General features: G+C 50.9%; 2 protein-coding genes across 2 annotated transcripts in view; one reads left to right on the plus strand and one right to left on the minus strand.

The window, feature by feature from the left end:
* Positions 1-10021: 10021 nt before the first annotated feature.
* LOC144736301 (serine/threonine-protein kinase PLK4-like) overlaps positions 10022-22527 on the minus strand; it is a 48061-nt gene continuing 35555 nt past the window's right edge. Inside the window, exon 15 of the mRNA XM_078618948.1 lies at positions 10022-12120. Coding sequence (XP_078475074.1) covers positions 12033-12120 — 88 coding nt within the window. The 3' untranslated portion in view covers positions 10022-12032. The remainder of the gene's footprint in view (positions 12121-22527) is intronic.
* On the plus strand, positions 14442-20929 carry LOC144736264 (uncharacterized). Its single transcript, XM_078618889.1, has 2 exons — positions 14442-15837; positions 20615-20929. The coding sequence occupies exons 1-2, from the start codon at positions 14566-14568 to the stop codon at positions 20624-20626; spliced, it is 1284 nt and encodes a 427-aa protein (XP_078475015.1). The 5' UTR covers positions 14442-14565; the 3' UTR covers positions 20627-20929.

Below are 22527 nucleotides of genomic sequence, written 5' to 3' on the forward strand. Positions count from 1 at the left end.
AGTCTGATTTTCTCTGAGATAAGAGCTAAGCTAGTTCTAGACAGAATTCGTTTCGCATTAGAAGAAGTTACAGCAGCAGATGTTAGTGTAAATGCGTTTGGTATTACCTTAGAGTCGCGGCATCTCTTCAGAAAGGTGAGAGACTCGATTAGCTGAGCCTTCTTATCCCGGAGCTTGTTGAAGGATCTCAAAGTTATGTGGAAACCCTCCCCGTAGAGGCGGTTAAGTTTAGATTTAAAGCTTTCGTGACTGCAGGGATTCATCTTCTTGGTTCTTTCGGTAAAGTCACGTAGAAGGGAAGTAATAAAATAATAAAATCGAAATGGTTTATTACGTCCTTCCAATGATTGCTAAGCCTGAATCCATCTTCTCGGTTAAAATTGTCTCTGTGTTTGTATATGTGAATCGCCTCATGAACGAATCTCTCATGATAGCCAGATGGCTTGCAGAGAACCTCCGTCTTGGAGAAGTCAATGTCATGTGAGCCCACTGAGTTGTAACAGTGGTCTGCCACGGCTGAGGTGTTTGTCCTACCGTGTTTTAGATCAGCTTTATGTTCACGAATGCGGTCTGAGACGTGTCGTTTGGTTTCCCCAATGTAACTGCTACCACAGAGGCAACTTAGTTTGTAGACGCCAGGGTACTGTATGTCTGGAATCACATCTTTTACAGATGGTACCAGATCACGGATTTGTAGAGTGTCTTGTCTAACTGATCTAGTTCGGTGCGCGTAAGTCTGATTTTCTCTGAGATAAGAGCTAAGCTAGTTCTAGACAGAATTCGTTTCGCATTAGAAGAAGTTACAGCAGCAGATGTTAGTGTAAATGCGTTTGGTATTACCTTAGAGTCGCGGCATCTCTTCAGAAAGGTGAGGGACTCGATTAGCTGAGCCTTCTTATCCCGGAGCTTGTTGAAGGATCTCAAAGTTATGTGGAAACCCTCCCCGTAGAGGCGGTTAAGTTTAGATTTAAAGCTTTCGTGACTGCAGGGATTCATCTTCTTGGTTCTTTCGGTAAAGTCACGTAGAAGGGAAGTAATAAAATAATAAAATCGAAATGGTTTATTACGTCCTTCCAATGATTGCTAAGCCTGAATCCATCTTCTCGGTTAAAATTGTCTCTGTGTTTGTATATGTGAATCGCCTCATGAACGAATCTCTCATGATAGCCAGATGGCTTGCAGAGAACCTCCGTCTTGGAGAAGTCAATGTCATGTGAGCCCACTGAGTTGTAACAGTGGTCTGCCACGGCTGATCTAAAACACGGTAGGACAAACACCTCAGCCGTGGCAGACCACTGTTACAACTCAGTGGGCTCACATGACATTGACTTCTCCAAGACGGAGGTTCTCTGCAAGCCATCTGGCTATCATGAGAGATTCGTTCTTGAGGCGATTCACATATACAAACACAGAGACAATTTTAACCGAGAAGATGGATTCAGGCTTAGCAATCATTGGAAGGACGTAATAAACCATTTCGATTTTATTATTTTATTACTTCCCTTCTACGTGACTTTACCGAAAGAACCAATAAGATGAATCCCTGCAGTCACGAAAGCTTTAAATTTAAACTTAACCGCCTCTACGGGGAGGGTTTCCACATAACTTTGAGATCCTTCAACAAGCTCCGGGATAAGAAGGCTCAGCTAATCGAGTCTTTCACCTTTCTGAAGAGATGCCGCGACTCTAAGGTAATACCAAACGCATTTACACTAACATCTGCTGCTGTAACTTCTTCTAATGCGAAACGAATTCTGTCTAGAACTAGCTTAGCTCTTATCTCAGAGAAAATCAGACTTACGCGCACCGAACTAGATCAGTTAGACAAGACACTCTACAAATCCGTGATCTAGTACCATCTGTAAAAGATGTGATTCCAGACATACAGTACCCTGGCGTCTACAAACTAAGTTGCCTCTGTGGTAGCAGTTACATTGGGGAAACCAAACGACACGTCTCAGACCGCATTCGTGAACAAAAAGCTGATCTAAAACACGGTAGGACAAACACCTCAGCCGTGGCAGACCACTGTTACAACTCAGTGGGCTCACATGACATTGACTTCTCCAAGACGGAGGTTCTCTGCAAGCCATCTGGCTATCATGAGAGATTCGTTCATGAGGCGATTCACATATACAAACACAGAGACAATTTTAACCGAGAAGATGGATTCAGGCTTAGCAATCATTGGAAGGACGTAATAAACCATTTCGATTTTATTATTTTATTACTTCCCTTCTACGTGACTTTACCGAAAGAACCAAGAAGATGAATCCCTGCAGTCACGAAAGCTTTAAATCTAAACTTAACCGCCTCTACGGGGAGGGTTTCCACATAACTTTGAGATCCTTCAACAAGCTCCGGGATAAGAAGGCTCAGCTAATCGAGTCTCTCACCTTTCTGAAGAGATGCCGCGACTCTAAGGTAATACCAAACGCATTTACACTAACATTTGCTGCTGTAACTTCTTCTAATGCGAAACGAATTCTGTCTAGAACTAGCTTAGCTCTTATCTCAGAGAAAATCAGACTTACGCGCACCGAACTAGATCAGTTAGACAAGACACTCTACAAATCCGTGATCTGGTACCATCTGTAAAAGATGTGATTCCAGACATACAGTACCCTGGCGTCTACAAACTAAGTTGCCTCTGTGGTAGCAGTTACATTGGGGAAACCAAACGACACGTCTCAGACCGCATTCGTGAACATAAAGCTGATCTAAAACACGGTAGGACAAACACCTCAGCCGTGGCAGACCACTGTTACAACTCAGTGGGCTCACATGACATTGACTTCTCCAAGACGGAGGTTCTCTGCAAGCCATCTGGCTATCATGAGAGATTCGTTCATGAGGCGATTCACATATACAAACACAGAGACAATTTTAACCGAGAAGATGGATTCAGGCTTAGCAATCATTGGAAGGACGTAATAAACCATTTCGATTTTATTATTTTATTACTTCCCTTCTACGTGACTTTACCGAAAGAACCAAGAAGATGAATCCCTGCAGTCACGAAAGCTTTAAATCTAAACTCGGGTCACCTGGTTCGTAGCGCAGTGCGCTAACTACTGCACCACCGCTCCCCACACTCACACCAATACCAATACTCGACACACGTGTTCTAATACAACAACAACCGACATTCGCCACTAAGTGACGGTGATGTCACCACGGCGCTTGTGCCAGGCTAGGTGCACGTTAAGGCCACGTGAAGTGTCGATCGCCCGCTGGCAGGAGGTCACGGGACAGACCCAGCAGGTGCCACGGGTCGACTGACTGAGATGACTGGCAGATGCACCACCTGTGCCCCCTATCTGTGCCAATTTGCTGTGCTTTATCCACCCGGCGCTCCGCTCGTTGTTGTGAGCGTCGCTCCTCTGCCCTCCGTTGTTGCTGGAGGGCGACTGCCTCCAACTGCCCAGTAGCGTCCTTCACGAGCTTCCTCCACAGAGATTGACACCACTGGTACCAGTCATCGGCAAGTCCACTCAGCTCCACATCCTCCTGTACCACATCACTCCATCTCTTCTCTAGCCCGTGCCGCGCCCGTTTAGCCCCCTAGATGCGGCTAAACAGAAGCTGCACACACAGAAGCTGCACACACATGTGCGCACATGTGTGTGTGTGCGCACACACAAAGACTCACTCCCAGAAAGAGGCTGACTCATTACATCTCACAAAGGATTGCTCCGCTGAACGAAATAGTTATGTGGTTCCGTTTGCAAGTGCGAGTTCGCGTTTGAAGTCGACGTTAAAATTATTTTTTTATGGAAGCGAGTTCGTAGGTGCGGGTGTTCGTAGGTCGGGTGTTCGTAAGTGCGTGTGTTCGTAGGTCGGGTGTTTGGAAGTCGAGGACTGTCTGTATTTACGAATTTGTTGCGTTTCTTTGTTATTCGTGCGTGTGCACCACCACTGCCAACGCAGTTGCAGCACCAGATAATTAGTTTAATATAAAACTATTTTTGTTGGCGATTCAGAAGGTGGGAAACGTCCATGCAAAAATTACATGCTGTACTTTATTTATTATTTACTTTTAGGACTCCACGGTGGCGAGATGTTTTCTTCCTCGCGTGGTATGCAGGAGGTCGTGGGTTCAATCCCGACCCTGATGCTTGTATAATTTAGAGTTTGCGTGTCTACCTCCCCGTGGTCGTGTGGATTTTTTTTTCCGGTTCCTCCAGTTTTTCCCTCGATATTTAGAATCAACATCACGCGTTTAGATTATTTGGCCGCTCTAAATTCCCACATGATAAACCACTTCCTTGAGCTATCATTTGTGGCCAGATCGCTTCTGAAAAATAAGATAATCGTTCAGTGGACTATACCTGGTAAACAAACAAATTGTTACTTTTTATTTTTTTTCTGATGTCCTTACCTTTCGTATACTCTGCACTCCTATCGTGTTTGTGTATTGTTTGGTGGTGTAACGTTCTGACCCCGTGCCCCGACTGGACATCTGTGCGAAAAGAGCTTCATAGCTCATCGGATTCCTCCTCCAGTATAAATACATATTCAGATTCTTAAAACCACGCCCACCACGATTATGCTGACGACGTCCCTGCACCCCACCTCTCGTCCAGCGGCACATGTGGGTACATAGTCCAACCGTTGAGCAGACATCATGGAGTAATCGCGGTGACTTAAGTAAGCAGATACAGCAGCGCTAATATTTTTCGTTAATTTCACGAGAGAGGGCATTAGAAGCCATTCTCTGGGGTGGTGCATTCGCGATGTCACAATCGCGAGTGTTGGACCAATGAACCTTGGACCGACACGCCAGTGTACAATGTATGACATTACCTCGTCACCTGTGTGATAAGACATCAGTGTTGGTCATTTGTTTGTGTGCTTGTGGGTCAATGCTCTTTTCGATTGAAAGGGATCATGTATGTGGTGTTATTGGGAGTGCTAGCATAGTGGTTAGCACGCTGCGCTACGAACCCGGTGATCCGGATTCTATTCCTGCTCACGGCCAATATCAGTGACTATTATCTGAACCGGTCCTGGGCCTCCCCTAGGTCGACTCAGCCGCAAATGAGTACCTGGTGCGGTGTTTAAAGATCAGCACTAGGGAGACAAAGGCGTCCAGGCGTGGTGCTGGCCACCCCCTCGTGTGCTTTGTCGGCCTTCATAGGTGCTCACTAACAGCACTTGCCTGAACTGTCTGTTAAGGCTATATAGGGTGGCTTTCATGTTGATGATGTTGATGATGGTGATGATGGTGATGATTAGGGCAGTTGTGGAGTTTCCCCTACCTGGGCAGTGTGCTCATGACCGGCTCCGGTTTAACAGCAGAGGTCTCACTCCAAATCAGTCGAGCGGCATTATATTTTCATCGGTTGCGTAACACTGTGTGGAAGCTACCTGGTCTGTCGCTCCGCACAAAGCTTCAGGTCTTCTCGGCCACGGTCATTCCCTCCCTTCTCTACGCTTGCGAAACGTGGACCCCCCTAATGGAACATCTACGCCGGTTAGAAACATTTAGGCTGGCCTGCCTACGATCCATCCTGGGTTTAACCAGGCTGCATTGTGTGAGCTCACAAATCCTCGAAAGATCTGGACAAAGTCCCATCGGTGAGCTCCTCCGGCAGGCAAGGCTGCGTTGGCTGGGTCATGTAGCCCGCATGCCCAGCCACCGCATGCCTAAACAGCTTTTGTTCGGCCGGATCGAGGGGGCTAAACGGGCGCGGCACGGGCTGGAGAAGAGATGGAGTGATGTGGTACAGGAGGATGTGGAGCTGAGTGGACTTGCCGATGACGGGTACCAGCGGTGTCAAGATCGGCCTCTGTGGAGGAGGCTCGTGAAGGACGCTGCTACTGGGCAGTTTGAGGCAGTCGCCCTCAAACAACAACGGAGGGCGGAGGAGCGATGCTCACAACAACTAGCGAAGCGCCGGGTGGCTAAAGCACAGCAAGTTGGCACAGTAGGGGGCATAGGTGGTGTATCAGCCAGTCGTCTCAGTCAGTCGACCCGTGGCACCTGGGTTTGGCCCGTGACCTCCTGCCAGCGGGCGTTCGACACTTCATGTGGCCTCAAAGTGCACATAGCCTGGCACAAGCCTCGTGGTGACGTCACCGCCACTTAGTGGCAAATGGCGGTTGTTGTTGATGATGGTGATGATGGTGATGGTGGTGATGATGGTGGTGTTTTATTTTATTTGAGGTTATTGACGGACGCTACTGGGCAGTTGGAGGCAGTCGTCCTCCAGCAATAGTGGAGGGCGGAGGAGCGACGCTCACAACAATGAGCGGAGCGCCGGGCGGATAAAACGCAGTGAGTTGGTGCAGTGAGGAAGAACGCGTGGTGCATCCGTCAGTCATCTTGCTCAGTAAACCCATTCCACCCGGGTCTGTTCCGTGACCTGCCAGCAAAGCGCGCCTTCAACGCTTCACGTGACCTCAAAAGTGCACCTAGCCTGGCACAAGCACTGTGGGTTGTCGTCACTGCCACTTAGTGGCAAGGGACGATTGCCGTTTTCTTACATGGCGCGTGTTTGCTTAGGGGGCAATTGCACACAATCTTCCGCTTGACTGTGCTCTTGGCAAAGCACACAGGCAGGTTATTTTCATAGACAAATTTGTTTTACTGCTAGGAACCACCTGGTTCCACCAGCCCACAGGGGATTATTGTGTCCGTCCGTCCTGTATCAAAAAATGGGAGGGGTCGGGCTGGGTGGAGAGGGGAGGGTGGGGAGGGACTGGGTGGGGAGGGGCTGGTCACCCCGTGGTGCCCTTATAAAACTCAACGTTTAACCTACTCACGCCGGCTTGTACCCGCCCTCACAGTCGGCCATATTTGCGGAATACACCACGCCGCCGTTGACCTTGGCCATTGACCGAGCAACCCAACGTTCCTACCAGCTACCTCCGCAGGAATGTTTTTTTCTCTCGCAGGACACTGTGAAGCGGATGGCACGAGCTGACACAAAGTTGGAAAGTATTGGCGAGATGCGGCATCAACGGCTATGGCCGTCATGACATCTTGATCTCGATCGTCATTATCATCAACACCACGTTATGAAACAGAAACGTGTGTAATTAAGCGTAGGCTTTCGCTACCAATCACATTGATAATGCATAATGAATGTTTTTGGGTCAGATCGCGTAAGTTTAAATGTGTCGTGACTCTCTACCACCCCACACAACCAGTAAGGTTCGTCACGTAAACAAAACCTGCCAATTAGTTACTACTTAGGGACCGTCCATAAATGACGTCACGCGATTTTGGACTATTTTTGACCCCCCGCCCATCGTCACATGATGTTACAAAAAGTCAGACCCCCCCTCAAATATGACGTCACAAGCTCTGCCCCCCCCCCCCCAAAATAAAACCTGCCTCAAATCGCTTTAAACTAGTCATTGTAGTGCGTATTTAATGTGGCGCTGCACTCTGATGTTGTAGGAGAAAACATTTATTAAAAAGTCTATTTAATTAAGTAGAACGTGTTGTCTATATTTATTTAAAGTTGCGCATTCTGATGTGATGTCACATTTCTCACCCCCCCCCCCCCTCGTCACACATCGTCACAAATGTCTGACCCCCACCCCCCCCCTAGGTGTGTCACGTCATTTATGGACGGCCCCTTAGCCTACCGGTGCCAGAATAGTGGAAAATCGCCCAATGATGCTGGATGTAATTACCAGCGAAATGTCATACTCAATTTGTAAATGTTGTATATTTACTCGCCAACAAACCGGTGGTGGAGGGTTAAGACGCATTTATACTTACGCGATTTAACCAAAAAATCCTTATTATGAACAAACGTGTGTGTGTTAGAAGGACGATGTGTTTATTTTGCTCGTGGCCCTTCGTCAGAGTAGAGGCCACACGCAGGCACTGCCGGATCAAGCTCGTGCGGGACCTGTAGCATATATTATGAAGGGACCCTAAATAAATAAATAAACATCTATATTTTAAAAAAAACTTTTACTTGCATAGTAAAGTAATTGTATTTTTTCATTTGCTATACAGTCAGATAATACGACAAATCACAAACCTTAAACATCCAGTCGTTCGTAAAAGTTGAAGGCAGTATAGTACTATAGTAATAGAGCAAGTGCAGAATCACTGAACCGGAATGGATCGCTTGAAAGCCTTTAGCGCGGGGCCCTTGAAAGTGCGGGGCCCGTAGCTACATATTGTAGCTACTTTTGCTACTAGGATAATCCGGCACTGCACACAGGTCACACTTGAATAAGAAATATTAAAAAAACTTTTTTTTTTAAACACGCTTGAATGAAATGTACCGTACTAGTAATGGAAGAACTCCACGACTCCAGGAAGTGGCCCCGAAGCTTGCCACAACGTAATGGACCGTGGTGATTTACAGCCAACGTTAGTTGAGCGTGGACAATTAGACCCAAGCCGAAACGTAACATATAAAAAATAATGTAAAAAAATATATACTGTAGATGTACGTTTTAATGATAGAATATAGTATTGTCACCAGTGTGCCATAAGTATACCAAGTTTGCAGTCGATACCACATTGGGAAGTGGGGTAAAATAGAGTTACAAGATTTGAGGATACAACGACAACAACAACAGAGTGAGTTAAAAGACAGCGTGTAAAAAAAGACACGTGGGCCCTGATGGCTGATGCAAGCGATGAAATTGGGCGAGACGCTCCCCTCCTCCTCCTGTTCAATTTCCCTCCCACCCTGAAGCCGCCGCCGCCTTGGTCCCCTCCAGTCCGTGGGGGGTCCCAGGGCAGTCCGCCCTGCCTGCACTCGATCACCAACGTGAGCCGTGGTGGTAGGGGTGGGTGGGGGGGCAAAAACCTTGCGCTGTTCCGCAATTGCAACAATCAAACCCAGAGCTGCTTGGACACCTGCGAAAAAAAACGCACGCCGAATCGAATGTTCATTTGTTTTTACGTGTAAACAGTCCGGGCGTTTACATCATTAGACCTCCTTTGCCAGTACCAGTCTAGCACCAATTGAGACGAGGCTCAAAAGAAAGCCGTCTCTGGTGTGGACCAATCAGTTTCAAGGACGATGCATATATTATCATAGTGTGTGATTTTGTTTGCATTTTGACCACAAGTATTGTGGTTAATGCAGACATGATTCCTTGTAAAAAGGTTTCAGTTTTGTTGCCAGAAAAAAAGTGGAAAACCCATATTATTATAGTCCGGGCGTTATTGTTAAACAAGGGAAAGTGTAGAAAAAAATAAATACACGAGGAGCATGAGCAAATTCCATCCTGAATTAAAAAAATAAGGCTTCAATCACAGTTTTTGGATGCACTTGGAGCGATGCACTTTTAATTCTACATTGAAGACTCGTTTCTTTAGAACTGCCTTTTGTGTTCAGTTTGTTGTCTTTCCGCCGCACCTCCGATTAGCACGCTTCGCTACATACGGTGCGAAAGAAGTTCAACGTACATACGTACGTTAGTCTTCGTAGTGTATGCCCTCTTGGGCAAGGTCCCTCAATTAAATTATTAACTAAAGATTGTTTTTATTTTACCAGGTAAGGCTTACTGAGCGATATAGATTTTATTTTTTCAGAAGCGACCTGGCCGAAAATTATAGCTCAATGAAGCTGGCTCATCACGTGGAAATTTATTGCAGCCAAATGCTCTAAACGCATGTTTCTAAGTGTGGAGAGAAAAGCGGATGGCCTGAAGAAAAATCCTCGCGACCACGGGGAGAACACGCAAACTTCAAACATGCAGGCATCAGGGTCGGGATCGAACCCACAACCTCCTGTATACCAGGCGAGGTAGTTAACATCTCCTAGCCACCGTGATGATGATGATGAGAGAGAGAGACGCAGACTCCAGATATACAGCAGGCGTCGTCATGGTCGGGATCGAACCCACGACCTCCTTATACTAGGCGAGGTAGTTAACATCTCATAGCCACTGTGATGATGATGATGAGAGACGCAGACTACAAATATACAGAAGCAGGCATCGTCAGGGTCGGGAACGAACTCACAAACTTTTGCTTTAGTTTAGACAAATATCTGTTGATGCCACGTTAGTAATGAGCACACATACACATTCACGGTTTTATAACTTGTATTTTATTGTGTTGCGGTACATGATACACACAAATATAACACTATATACACACACACAGTACATGTAATTCAAAGCAAAAGTAAAAAAATAATGCAAGTCACAACCAGCACATCACACGCACACATTTAATTCATAATTATTGCTCTTGGCATGACATTTTTATTTTTTATCTTTCCAGAAGTGTGGCCAAGATCCAATTAAATATAAGTACTGCGCAGCTGATTCAACACTTTCACCAGTGTGCAATGTACATGCTGCTGTTTACTTTAATTGCATATGCAACAGATATATAATTAGCTGCCCACAACCGTCAACTTCTAGAAAGCTCCAAACTTCTTTACGTACAGGGCGATGTTTTTCATCATGAAAATTGACATCGGCTTCATTCTAAGTCCCGTCCCTGTTTGCTATTTTCGCACGGCGCAACTTTCATTTTCCTCACAAATCCCACACCTCCGATTAGCACGGTTGGGTACGTACGGTGCGAAAGACGTTCAACATACATACACACATACAAATCCAACCTTTTCAACTATTCACCTGTATGAATGTATGCATGTTGAACCTCTTTTGCACCGTACATAGCCGGATCTGCATACACGTCTCTATGCATTCTTCTATGCTTTAGTGCTGTTCGTACAGGACTCAAACGTCATCGTGTACATATGGGAATTGCTGCGTCAGCAAATATTTTATTAAATTAAAGCACCGTGCGTGAGCGTTTAATTTCTCCCCCCATCATTAAGGCACTTTGTGGAATTTCGAGCGATATTGCCTTTTCATTTCACGATCACTCACGTTTGTCTACTAACGTCTGTTTGGTTACACCTCCTTTCAGAATCAGAAGAAGTGTATTTCCCACCGAGCAAAGCCCGTAGAGCTAAGAAGCTCTTTAAAAAGGGGCAACGCGGCCGCCAGACGACATCATCAAAGGATTCCGCTATTACAGCTTTAAAAATAAAGACACATACAAACTTAATAGCAGCGATTATTTTATAAAAACATGATTGCTAGTATTGATTATGCTATGAGACACAATTGCTAGTTATTAAGTTTGTTAAATGCCTGCAAAATATGTATCTGTGTGCAAGCTTCTGATCCGACTGAAAAATGGAACCGTAATGTTCGATACAAGGCGACAGTTAACTTAATGGGTTCGTCGGCTTCAAACATTTAAGGAAAAATGTTTTTTTTATGAGAATGCACAGAGTTAACTTTTACAAGACAACACCAAAGCCCTTCACATCACCCATGATTGTAATTTCGAAAAATATCTTTGGCGTATTCTCGTACACTCAAGCAATGCATAGTCAAAGTCACTCCATTGTTAGATGAACTCCTTCAATGTACTATGACCCCTATGTGACGTGCACATGAATATTTATTTTCATCAACGCACTCAGTTTCCTTTGCCGCAGATCGTTTACATCCGACAATAGTGAAAGAAACGGCCTACGCCGGCCCACCAGGCTGCCCGGCTCTATTTAGTGCATTGCCTAACATGTGATTGCTAATGTGCACTTCGCGGCAGAAAGGGGTGCTTTTGGTAATGAATGCTCCCTTCAAAATTACTGGACAGCAACCGTAAGTTCAGCCCTTTCCCCGTTCCGAGACGTCTGTAAGTTGCAGGGTGGGTGGTGTCCCGTTCACCACCGAATGTCGGAATGCGCGAGCCGTTCAGCGCTGATTTTACTTAGAGAGGCGTAATAGTAGCGCCGTTGTTTTTAAAGTCATCGTACTCACCGCAAAGAACCGTAGCCACACGACCACACTCTACGATAGCTGGCGCCAAACTGTGCCACACGCTCTCCATGGTCTTGTGGGAGCTTCGGTACCGATAAAGTTATCTTATTTTAGATTTTCTTCCAAATCGGAAGGAAAACAGTTTTTAATGACATGCATGTACGTCATCGGAATGGAAAGGGTCAAAATCAAACCATTGACTGAACGGAAAATAACTAGCTCAAGTGAGCCACTTGCCCACAATGCAGGCAATGTTATATATTCGCTTGGGCCAATCCCAATTCCAGGGCATTCCCATCCAACGCTGGTCTGGACTGCAGCTCGGTGTTCACCACAGATGGCCTACGAACACAGACACACACACATACAAAGTTCCCCCACATAGCCTTGGCCAAACTGTTGGGGCAAGTGCTGTTCGCGAGTGCCTACGGCCGGCACGGCACGTTGAGTGGGTGGCCAGCACCACGTCCGGCCGCTTTTGCTTCCCCAGTGCTGATGTTTACACACCGCACCAGGTACTCATTTAATGCTGAGCTGAGACAGGGTCGACGGGTTCACAGTGCAGCACGCCAACCACTACGCCTACCCCCCCCCAACCAAAACACACACATACCAACGAAACCGGTTTACATCATTTCAACTGGTACAAAAACTGACACCTTTATACAAGGCATCATGTTTGCAATAACCACAACACAAGCAGTCAAAATGCAAACAAAAAGAAACAACTCTGATGATGATATAGTATAAATGCTTACCCCGAGCTCTCAATATTCTGATAGTGCGCTGTCTTTGAGTTGTACGCCTTTTGGCGTCATCTGGTCCAACACCAATGGAGACTAGGCTCTAAGAAAAGCTGTCTCGGGTGTGGGCCAATCAACTTCAAGGACAGTGCATATCATTATCATCATCAGAATTGTTTCTTTTTTTTGCATTTTGACTGCTTGTGTTGTGGTTATTGCAAACATGATGTATTGGGGGCACCGCGGTGGCTAGGAGATGTTAACTCCGTCGCCTGGTATAAAGGAGGTCGTGGGTTCAATCCCGACCTTGACGCCTGTATATTTGAGGTTTGCGTGTTCTCCCCGTGGTCGCGTGGATTTTTCTCCAGGCCCTCCAGTTTTTCCCTCCACATTTATAAACATGCGTTGAGAGCATTTGGCTGCCATACATTTCCACGTGATGATAAGCCACTTCGTTAAGCTATCATTTGTGATACCCTGGTCGCTTCTGAAAAATAGCTAAATAGCTTAGTGGGCCTTACCTGGTAAAGCAAAACATTGTTTAGTTTCGTTTGTTATCATAACCCATATTTCCAGCACAACAAAAATGTAACCTAGATATATTTCATCGCCCATCATCAACCCTTCTGTTTCTGTCAGGTTATTGGGAAGCTAAACAAAAGTAACGTTGACCGAGCAAACATTACCACTAGAGGTGCTGGATAAAGACTCCCCCCACCCTCCACCCCATGCCATGTCAGTAAAGATAGTTCATTTTAGTATACACTTCACGCTGGTCGGTGTGAGCTCGTGAAGAAGGGAGGACCAAGAACCAGTTTTTCGGACGTAGCTTGAATCGTGATCAAGTCGCCTGAGTTTACAACCTCAGTGCGCTAACCACCGTGCCACTGGTCGTTAGGGCAGCGGTCCGTACTGCAAATGCCCGGTAGGTTTGGTCCATTCTGAGGGCTGTGTTGGGAAATTGAAAATGTGATCAGTAATTTTTTCCTTATACTTTTACCTATAATTTGCACGTTTCATTGCTTATTTACAGTCTCAGTTGGTATCAAGTTCCATATTCGACAGCGCCAATGATTCTTCCTCACCGGCACCCCATTTGTTTTTTGGACCCAGCCCAAATGGGCCAATGAGTGTCGCACGGCAAAATCACGCCAGTGCGTCACATCCCAAATCTAGCTCGTATACAGTTTGCCGCACAGCAAACTAATTTAAACAAAAACAACGTATTGCGCACAGCTGAAATGTGTGCTGGTGTGCTTACGAATGCCTGTGGCCGATGTTCATTAGTCCCAGTTCCTGTCACTGGTTCCATCGATTCCCTTCATTGGATGGCAAACGTGTTGCCGTCACCTTTTGAGTGAGACCCCCCCCCCAACCAAGACCCTGCATTTTGTATTTACAAGGCGCACCTGTCGCAGTGCGCTCCAACTGTAGTTTAGAAACCCTGTTTTTTTTTTGTATACGTGTACATGCCATTATCAGGGCACGTTTGTTTGCATGTTTTGCCACAAATGTGTGGTGAATACAGACTTGATATCTTGCAAAAGGTTTCTATTTTGGTGTTTGAACATCTTAACTCCTATTTTATTGCCAGAAAGGGTAAAACCGATTTTTATTTTTCATAATTTTGGATACTGGCAAAATTATCCCATAGATATAACTGCTCCACCCCAGATATAAATGTTCTGATACTTGCATTGTCTGTGTACTGTTTGCCTTTTGGTGTTCTCTGTTCTAACACTGGTGGTGAGACTAGGCCATAATAAGTAATATTAAAAAAAAACTTTTTTTAAAACACGCTTTAATGAAATGTACCGTACTAGTGTAGGGGTGTCAGGGGAAGGATTCCCACCAATAGATGGGTTAGGGGGAGGGGTGATCGAGGGGATATAAGGAGAGAACGGGCGGGAAAGAGGGGCCTTTGGCGGGAACGGGATTGGGACGGCTGGCGACAGGTGTGAATGGAAGGAAAGGAATAAAGGACGAGACCCCTGCAATCTCGTGTCGGCTCCTCTCTACATTTGGTGGCAGCGGTGGGATCCTAATGGCTACAAAGAAGAATCCTCGCGGGAGGGAGCCGAGGGAGGAGGAAGCAGGGGCCGGGGATCCTTCACATCCTGGGCAACAAGGGGGCCTGCTGTCAGAAGCAGCAGAAGGGGGCCCGGATCGCCTGGAGGATCGCATGGAGGACCGCATGGCCCGCGTGGAGAGGGCGCTCCAGGAGCTCTTGCAGAGGCTCCCTATGGGGGGCCCGCCGGCACCGGGACCCCCACCCCCACGCGTACTACGGGAGGAGAGGCCACGGGAACCGGACGCCGACCAGCCGGCCGGGCAGGAGCCGCAACCAACCTCGTCACGCCAGCCGCCGCCGCTCCCGCCAAAACCCCCAGGGCTAAACACCCAACACGGAGAGCAGGTGGCCGGACGGCCGCGTCGGCTGGGGCCCGTCGACAAGTTTGTGGCTGAGGAAGAAGATTGGGAGGAGTTTGTCCGCCGATTCGAGGCTGCCTTCCACGCTCTCGAGTGGACAGACGAAGAGGCCCTACGAGCGCTGCCATCTGTTCTGGGCAAAGAAGCACTCTCCTCTTACACCTCCCTTCCCTCGCACAGCAAGTCCACGCTACAGGCGGCCTACGAGGCTTTGGGGGAGATCTATTGCCCGGCGGAAGGAGCCTTTAAACGGTTCCAGGATCGCCAGCGAGGGGCTAAAGAATCCCCTTTAGCCTACAGGGGGGCGCTGCTCGTGTTGGCGAGGAGAGCTTTCCCTCGCCTGGCTGAAGAAGCGCTCGAGGACCTCGTGGTCGAGCACCTCATCGCCTACGCTTGCCGCGCCGGCGTTGTAATGCCCGTAGTGACGCCGGAAGAACGCACCTCGCTGTGGGCTGCCCGGACCATCCAAGCCCACGAGCAGGTCATGGGCCGGGCGCCACCCGTGGGCCCGGTGGCTGGCGCGGCGGGGGGGAACAGCCCAGCCGTTGCCGCGGCACTACTTGGTCCAGCGACACTAACCGCCGAACCTGCACCGTCACCACAGGCTGCCGGTGGGGCATCTGGGGACGGACCGCCGACGTCTGAGACGGAGCCATCGCTGCGGGAGGTGTACGCGGCGATCCGGGGACTGGCGGAGCAGAGGGACCAACCGCCGCGTCGCTGGCAGCCGCCTCTACAACATCGCGCCGAGCCCCCCCGACGCAACGCCCCGTGGGTCTGCCACCGTTGTGGTCGCGAGGGGCATGTGGCGAGGGGGTGCCGCACGGAGCCGGAGGCCGCCAACGTCACCTGGAACCTGCCGGGGCCGAACGCCGACAGGAGCCAGGCGAGTGACGCCGTCCCACCCGGCCTCTCGGGCGGGCCGGGTAATTACACTTCCGACGCCGCGAACTCACCGGGAGTCTCCTCGGGGTGGGCGCCGGTGGTGTCGTTTCCCGGTCCCCGCTGTTCTGGTCGGGGGAAGGGGATAGCGCCGGGGCCTGTGGTCGCATCGCGACCCGGAGTGGCGTCGCGAACGGACGTGACGTTGCGTCCGGAAGTGACGTCGCGGTCGGAAGTGGTGTCGCGGATCGCGCCGGGAATTGCGCCGGGGCCGTGGACCGCGCCTGGAATCGCGCCGGGGCCAGGGACCGCGTCGGGGATCGCGCCGAGGCCGGGGACCGCGCCGGGAGTCGCGCCGACGCCGGGAGGGACGTCGCGGACGGAGGTGACGTCGCGGGCGGAGGTGACGTCGCGGGCGGAAGTGACGTCGCGGCCGGCAGCGACGTCGATGCCGGGCGTGACGTCGCGCGCGGGCGGGGTTTCGCGGGCGGGCGTGGGTTCGCGGGCGGGCGTGACGTCGCGGGTGGGCGTGGTTTCGCGGGCGGGCGGGGTTTCGCGGGCGGGCGTGACGTCGCGGGTGGGCGTGGTTTCGCGGGCGGGCGTGGGTTCGCGGGCGGGCGTGACGTCACCGGCGGGCGTGACGTCACCAGTTACCTGCAACGCCGGCGAGTTGCCAGGGGCAACGGCCCGGGGGCGGAGGCAGCCCACACGATTGACATTGCGCCCTGGAGCAATTCCACGACCCGCCTCACCACCGCTTTGCGACAGAGCGAGACGGAACCAGGGGGACCACGCCCCCGTGACAAAGGAAAGGGAGGGGCTCACGGGAAGGCCCACCCCCCAGTCCCCACCGCCCCCTACAATGGGGGGGCCCCCCCACACCACAAGGGGGGCCCATCCTACGTCACCTAGGGGGGGCAATTTGCACTACATAGAGAGCCCAGCCCGCAACCCAGGGGTAAGCCCACACTATGTAACAAGGGCGCGTTCACCCTGCTGTGACGCACTCCAAAGGGAGGAACCCCATCTTCAGTCCATCCACACCCATCCCCCATCATTTCACCATGCACCACAGGATAACGAGACGCCGCCTGGTCAGTGGCCGGACTCAGCCACACAATGGAGGAAGCTGGCAAGGCGGGTGGTAGCGGCCACGTCAGGAACCTCGGTCCTGGTCGGTGAAATCGCGGGAGTGTCGGCACGTATCTTGGTCGATACGGGAGCATCAGCCACGATCATCTCGAGCACCATGCATGAGATGCTGCCGGATAAAATCCGACCTTTAGTCCCCGTCAAGACAACGTTCATTGCAGCAAATGGAGGCAGCATGGGCTTCCTGGGCCAGGTTGAAGCCCCGATACAGATTGGGCAGCTTTCGGTAGCAGGACCCATCCTTGTCTCCGCAACGTTGCCCGTACCCTGCCTGTTGGGGACGGACTTTCTGAGGCGGATGCCAATGAAAATCGATCTGGCCAATGGGCGGGTGGAAGTCCAGGGAACGCATCTCCATTTCCTAAAGGCGGAGGGGGCCAGCCGGGGTGTACCCTACGTGCAGGCTCTGGTCAGTAAGTCTGTCTCCATTCCCCCGGCAGCCCAGATGCTGGTTCCGCTGCAATATCGGTCCCCCCTCGTGACAGCCCGACCAGACTCACCCATCCTGGTGTCTCCGGCGTCAGCGGCCATGGATCGTCATGCGCTGGTGGGGGCCGAAACTATTGTACAGAGGAACCAGCATCTGTTCATTCAGGTGCTGAACACCTCCGATAGAACAGCGACGGTGCAGGAGGGAACAGTTCTGGCCCACGTTAGTCCCTTGTCACTAGGAGCCCCAGGGACAGAGCCCGAGCTTGTAGGCAGCATCAGCCAGTCCGAGGACAGAGGGGCCAAATCGTGGATGGACCAGCTGGCGGGGCCTGAGCCGGGATTGCCGCCCGACCAGAAACAGCAGCTGCACTCGTTATTGCAGGAGTTCTCGGACGTGTTCAGCCGGGGACCGTTCGACCTAGGGCGCACAAATCTGTCACAGCACCACATCAACACGGGAGATGCCGCACCCCTGCGCCAAAACACATATAGAATGAGCCCATTGGAAAAAGGGCACATTCAACAAGCGGTGCAGGAGATGCTGCGGGCCGACATAATTTCTCCATCCTCGAGTCCCTGGGGGGCACCGGTGGTCCTAGTCAAGAAGTCAGATGGGTCACTGAGATTCTGTGTGGACTTCCGACGCCTCAATGCCGTCACGCTGGCCGACGCATATCCCCTACCACGTATCGACGACTCATTGGATGCACTGGCGGGAGCAAAATTTTTCAGTACGCTGGATTTGTTGTCCGGGTTCTGGCAGGTCCCACTAGACGCGGACTCCCGGCCTAAAACAGCATTCCGGACACCACAGGGCCTGTTCGAGTTCAACTGCCTGCCTATGGGCCTCCAGACGGCGCCGGCAACGTTCCAACGCATAATGGAGTTGGCCTTGGCAGGCCTCCAATGGGAAACGTGCCTCATCTACCTGGACGACGTCATTGTTTTCAGCCGATCATTCGAGGAACACATTGACCGATTGCGTCAGGTGTTCCTGCGGTTCCGGAACGCGAACTTGAAGCTCAAGCCGTCGAAGTGCCACCTTATGCAGTCGTCGGTACGCTACTTGGGCCACGTCGTCAGTGAGTCGGGAGTGGCTACAGACCCGGAAAAGACGGCCTGCGTGAGGGCCTGGGCTGTTCCCACAACGGTTCCGGAGGTACGCCGGTTTGTGGGTTTCGTTTCTTACTACCGCCGGTTTGTGCCCAACTTCGCAACCATTGCCAAGCCCTTGCACGTGTTGACGGCGAAGAACCAGAGGTTTTATTGGGGCCCTCTGGAGGAAGAGGCATTCCAGCAGCTGCGCTCACGTCTGACAGATGCACCACCATTGGCCTTTCCGGATTTTGGCCTCCCCTTTATCCTGGACACGGACGCCAGCGATGTGGGCATCGGCAGTGTTTTGTCGCAAGTCCAGCAGGGTCGGGAGGTGGTTATCGCCTATGGTAGTCGCGTGCTTTCATCAGCGGAGCAGCGCTACTGCGTCACACGTAGGGAACTCCTGGCAGTCGTTCACTTTGTGCAGCAATTCCGACCCTACCTGTATGGTCGCAAATTTACGGTCCGCACTGACCACGCGGCCTTGCAGTATTCGCTCCGCATCGACCAGCCTTCGGGCCAGCTGGCCAGATGGATAGAACGCCTGCAGGAGTACAGGTACCAAGTAGTGCATCGCAAAGGGACCAGACATGCCAACGCAGACGCATTGTCCCGACTGGTGCCCCAGGGCCCTTGTGCATGCACCACAGGCGGGGCACGCTGCAAGGAGGCGAGGCCGGAGGGGACGGTCATCGCTCCCGTACGCACGGCGGAGGGCGCACAGGGTGAGGTCCAGCTGACCGACCACGACCTGGGGCTGACCTTGGACGATTGGAGACGGCTACAGCTGGAGGAAGCCCCACTGCGAACACTACGCGCCTCAGCAGAGGCAGGGGGGGAGGAGTACATCGTATGGGAGGATCTCCTCATGCGATGGGACCCGACAGGGCGCCGGCGATGCCTGGTAGTTCCGGAGTCGCTGCGTCAACAATTGGTTATGGACGTACACGGCCGCCAGCTGCTGCATCTGGCAGGGCGGAAGACACTGCACACATTACAGGGTCGGTACTTTTGGCCAGGTATGACCGCTGACGTGCATCGATGGGTCGCTACCTGCGTCGAATGTGCGTGGCGAAAGCCGCCACCCCGGGTAAGCCGGGCGCCCCTACAGCCCATCACGGTGACCAGGGTCAACGAATTGGTTGCGTTGGACATCTTGGGACCGCTGCCGGTCACGCCACGGGGAAATAAATACCTGTTGGTCGGAGTCGAGTACTGCACGAGGTGGCCGATGGCGTGGGCCCTCCCGGACCAAACGGCACAGACCATCGCCGATGCCTTCGTGGGAGGCTATGTCCTTGATAAAGGGGCACCGGAGCGGTTGCTCACGGATCAGGGCAGGAATTTCTCCTCACAGCTATTGAAGGACGTCTGCTCTATCCTGGGCACTAAAAAGGTCCGAACATCTCCATATCATCCCCAGACCGATGGGATGGTAGAGCGGCTTAACCGCACCATAGCGGCCATGCTGTCCCAAGTGGTGGACGAAAACCATTCCGACTGGGACCTCCACATTCCATCGGTCTTAGCGGCGTACAGGGTGGCCCCACACGCGGCGACGGGGTTCTCGCCGTTTTTCCTGATGTACGGACGGGATCCCGTTCCGCCTATTGAGGTGCAGCTGACGGACATTCCGGCAAGAGCCGACGCATGGCCGAAGGCACTAAAGACCTCCCTCATTTATTTGAGAGAGGCCCGCCAAGCAGCCGAGGCCGCATCGGCCGCGAGCCAAGAGAGTAATGTACGGATACGGGAGAGGACAGTGACAGCCAAGCCCTTTAAAGTCGGGGACCAGGCATGGCTACACTGTCCTCAGGTGCCGGTTGGCCTCTCACCAAAGCTGCACCGACCCTGGAAAGGGCCGGTCGAGGTCATCAAAGCACTCCGACCGCAGTGCGTCCAGGTCCAACTGGGTAAGCGACGATGGTTTGTACACCCCACCCGCCTTAAGCCATACATCTCTCCACCGTCATCTTCACCAACATCACCACCAACATCACTGCCAACATCATCATCATCCCTACCCAGGCCAAGGTCGCCGACCACCACGCGCCGACCGGCAGGGGGTTCGGTGCCCTGTGTTCCCTTGTCACCTACAGCACCCCATGTGAGGCCTGACGGAGCGGCGGCACGAGCGGGGGCCGGAGAGACAGCGGCGCCAGGCAAGGCGACACCGGCACCACCGAACCAGGGACCGCGACGAGAGGGCCTTCGAAGGAGGGGGCCGCCACGGTCATCTGCTGCCTGTGGATGTCCGGGCTGTTACGGGATGCTGGCTGGAGACCTGGGCAGGCCGCGCAATTGATTTGTTGTGTTATATTGCATTGTATGGTTGTGGGGGGGGGTAAGGGCTGTCGTCACTGTCAGTGGTGGGAGGCATGGGGAGACTTAAATGGTCCATGGGGGAGGCAGAACCGAGGACGGTTATTTTTTCTCCGGGGGGGGGGGGTGATGTAGGGGTGTCAGGGGAAGGATTCCCACCAATAGATGGGTTAGGGGGAGGGGTGATCGAGGGGATATAAGGAGAGAACGGGCGGGAAAGAGGGGCCTTTGGCGGGAACGGGATTGGGACGGCTGGCGACAGGTGTGAATGGAAGGAAAGGAATAAAGGACGAGACCCCTGCAATCTCGTGTCGGCTCCTCTCTACACTAGCAATGGAAGAACTCCACGACTCCAGGAAGTGGCCCCGAGGCTTGCCATAACGTAAGGGGCCGTGGTGATTTACAGCCAACGTCAGTTGACCGTGGACAATTAGACCCAAGCCGAAACATAACATATAAAAAAGAATGTTTTAAAATGTTTTAAAATTTTTATGATAGAATATAGTATTGTCATTAGTATAACATAAGTATACCAAGTTTGCAGTCGATACCACATTGGGAAGTGGGTTAAAATTGAGTTACAAGATTTGAGGATACAACAACAGGCTGAGTGAGTTAATAAAAAGCGTGTAATAAGGCTGCTGTCTCTGGTGTAGGCCAATCAGTTTCAAAGACAATGCAGACATTATTATCAGAGCACGTTTGTTTGCCACAAGTACGTGTGGTTAATGCAGGCTTCGTTCTCTACAAAAGTAGCTATTTTGGTGTTTGCACATCTTAACACCCTCTGTTGTATTGCCAAAAAGGGCAAGACCTGTTCTTACACCAAGCATGTTTGTCAATCCACTGCTTGACGAGTTGATTTCCCGATGCTGTGCCGGCAGTAAGGGCGATTCGACCATACTTCACCGCATTGGTCAGGCCAACAATGGATGTTGCTGATATGCCCACTAGGCCTCCTGCACCTGTTTCTTGTCGCCCTTCCAGGTACTATCCAGGCCTATCCCTGCTCAGCTTCCAGGGTCTATGACGGGGCCTATGGAAATCTCCAAGCGATCGTGATCATCGGCTTGTACGTACAGAACTATACTTTACATTCCCAATTTCACGCGGTCCCGGGACCTACGTGGGGGTTACGTTCCTAGAAAGGTGCCATGGGTCGAAACGGCATGAGTCGAGACCGATTTGCCCAGAGAAACAATGGCATAGCAGGCGGGTTACGTTCCTGACCAAGGGTCCGATATGCATACTTGTCAACCCCTTATAAGTTCCTACCATATTACAGACCAATTCCGACCTTATTGGTCACCCCGTGCCCTTATAAATCTCAACGTTCATCCTACAAAGTCCCACCACAAGGGAGAAACACAAACAAATAGACAAAAAAAGATTCCCGTATTGAAACAGCTTTACACCGTATGGACCTGAAAACTAAATTTCCCTGTACAAGCATATCGGTAAACCGTATGGGTTGACAGGTATGGATATGCAACTTCTTTATGGATATGAATACAAATGGGATCATTGAATCAACTGCCGATCAAAGCTAAAGTGCAATAATAGTGTGTGGAAAGTTCTTACCTTAATTCTTCGTAATTCCTCGCTTATTTGGACTGAGTACAGCAATGGCCTTTGCGCTACTATTTAAAAGATTCAACGAAACAATTTTTTATTTAATTTGACCAGATGT

This window comes from Lampetra planeri, chromosome 60, assembly GCF_965212315.1.
Source record: "Lampetra planeri chromosome 60, kcLamPlan1.2.h2, whole genome shotgun sequence".
Taxonomy (NCBI): domain Eukaryota; kingdom Metazoa; phylum Chordata; class Hyperoartia; order Petromyzontiformes; family Petromyzontidae; genus Lampetra; species Lampetra planeri.

Bases quoted from the DNA above. Each gene is read 5' to 3' on its own strand.
- LOC144736264 (XM_078618889.1), top strand. From the start codon at position 14,566: ATGGCTACAAAGAAGAATCCTCGCGGGAGGGAGCCGAGGGAGGAGGAA.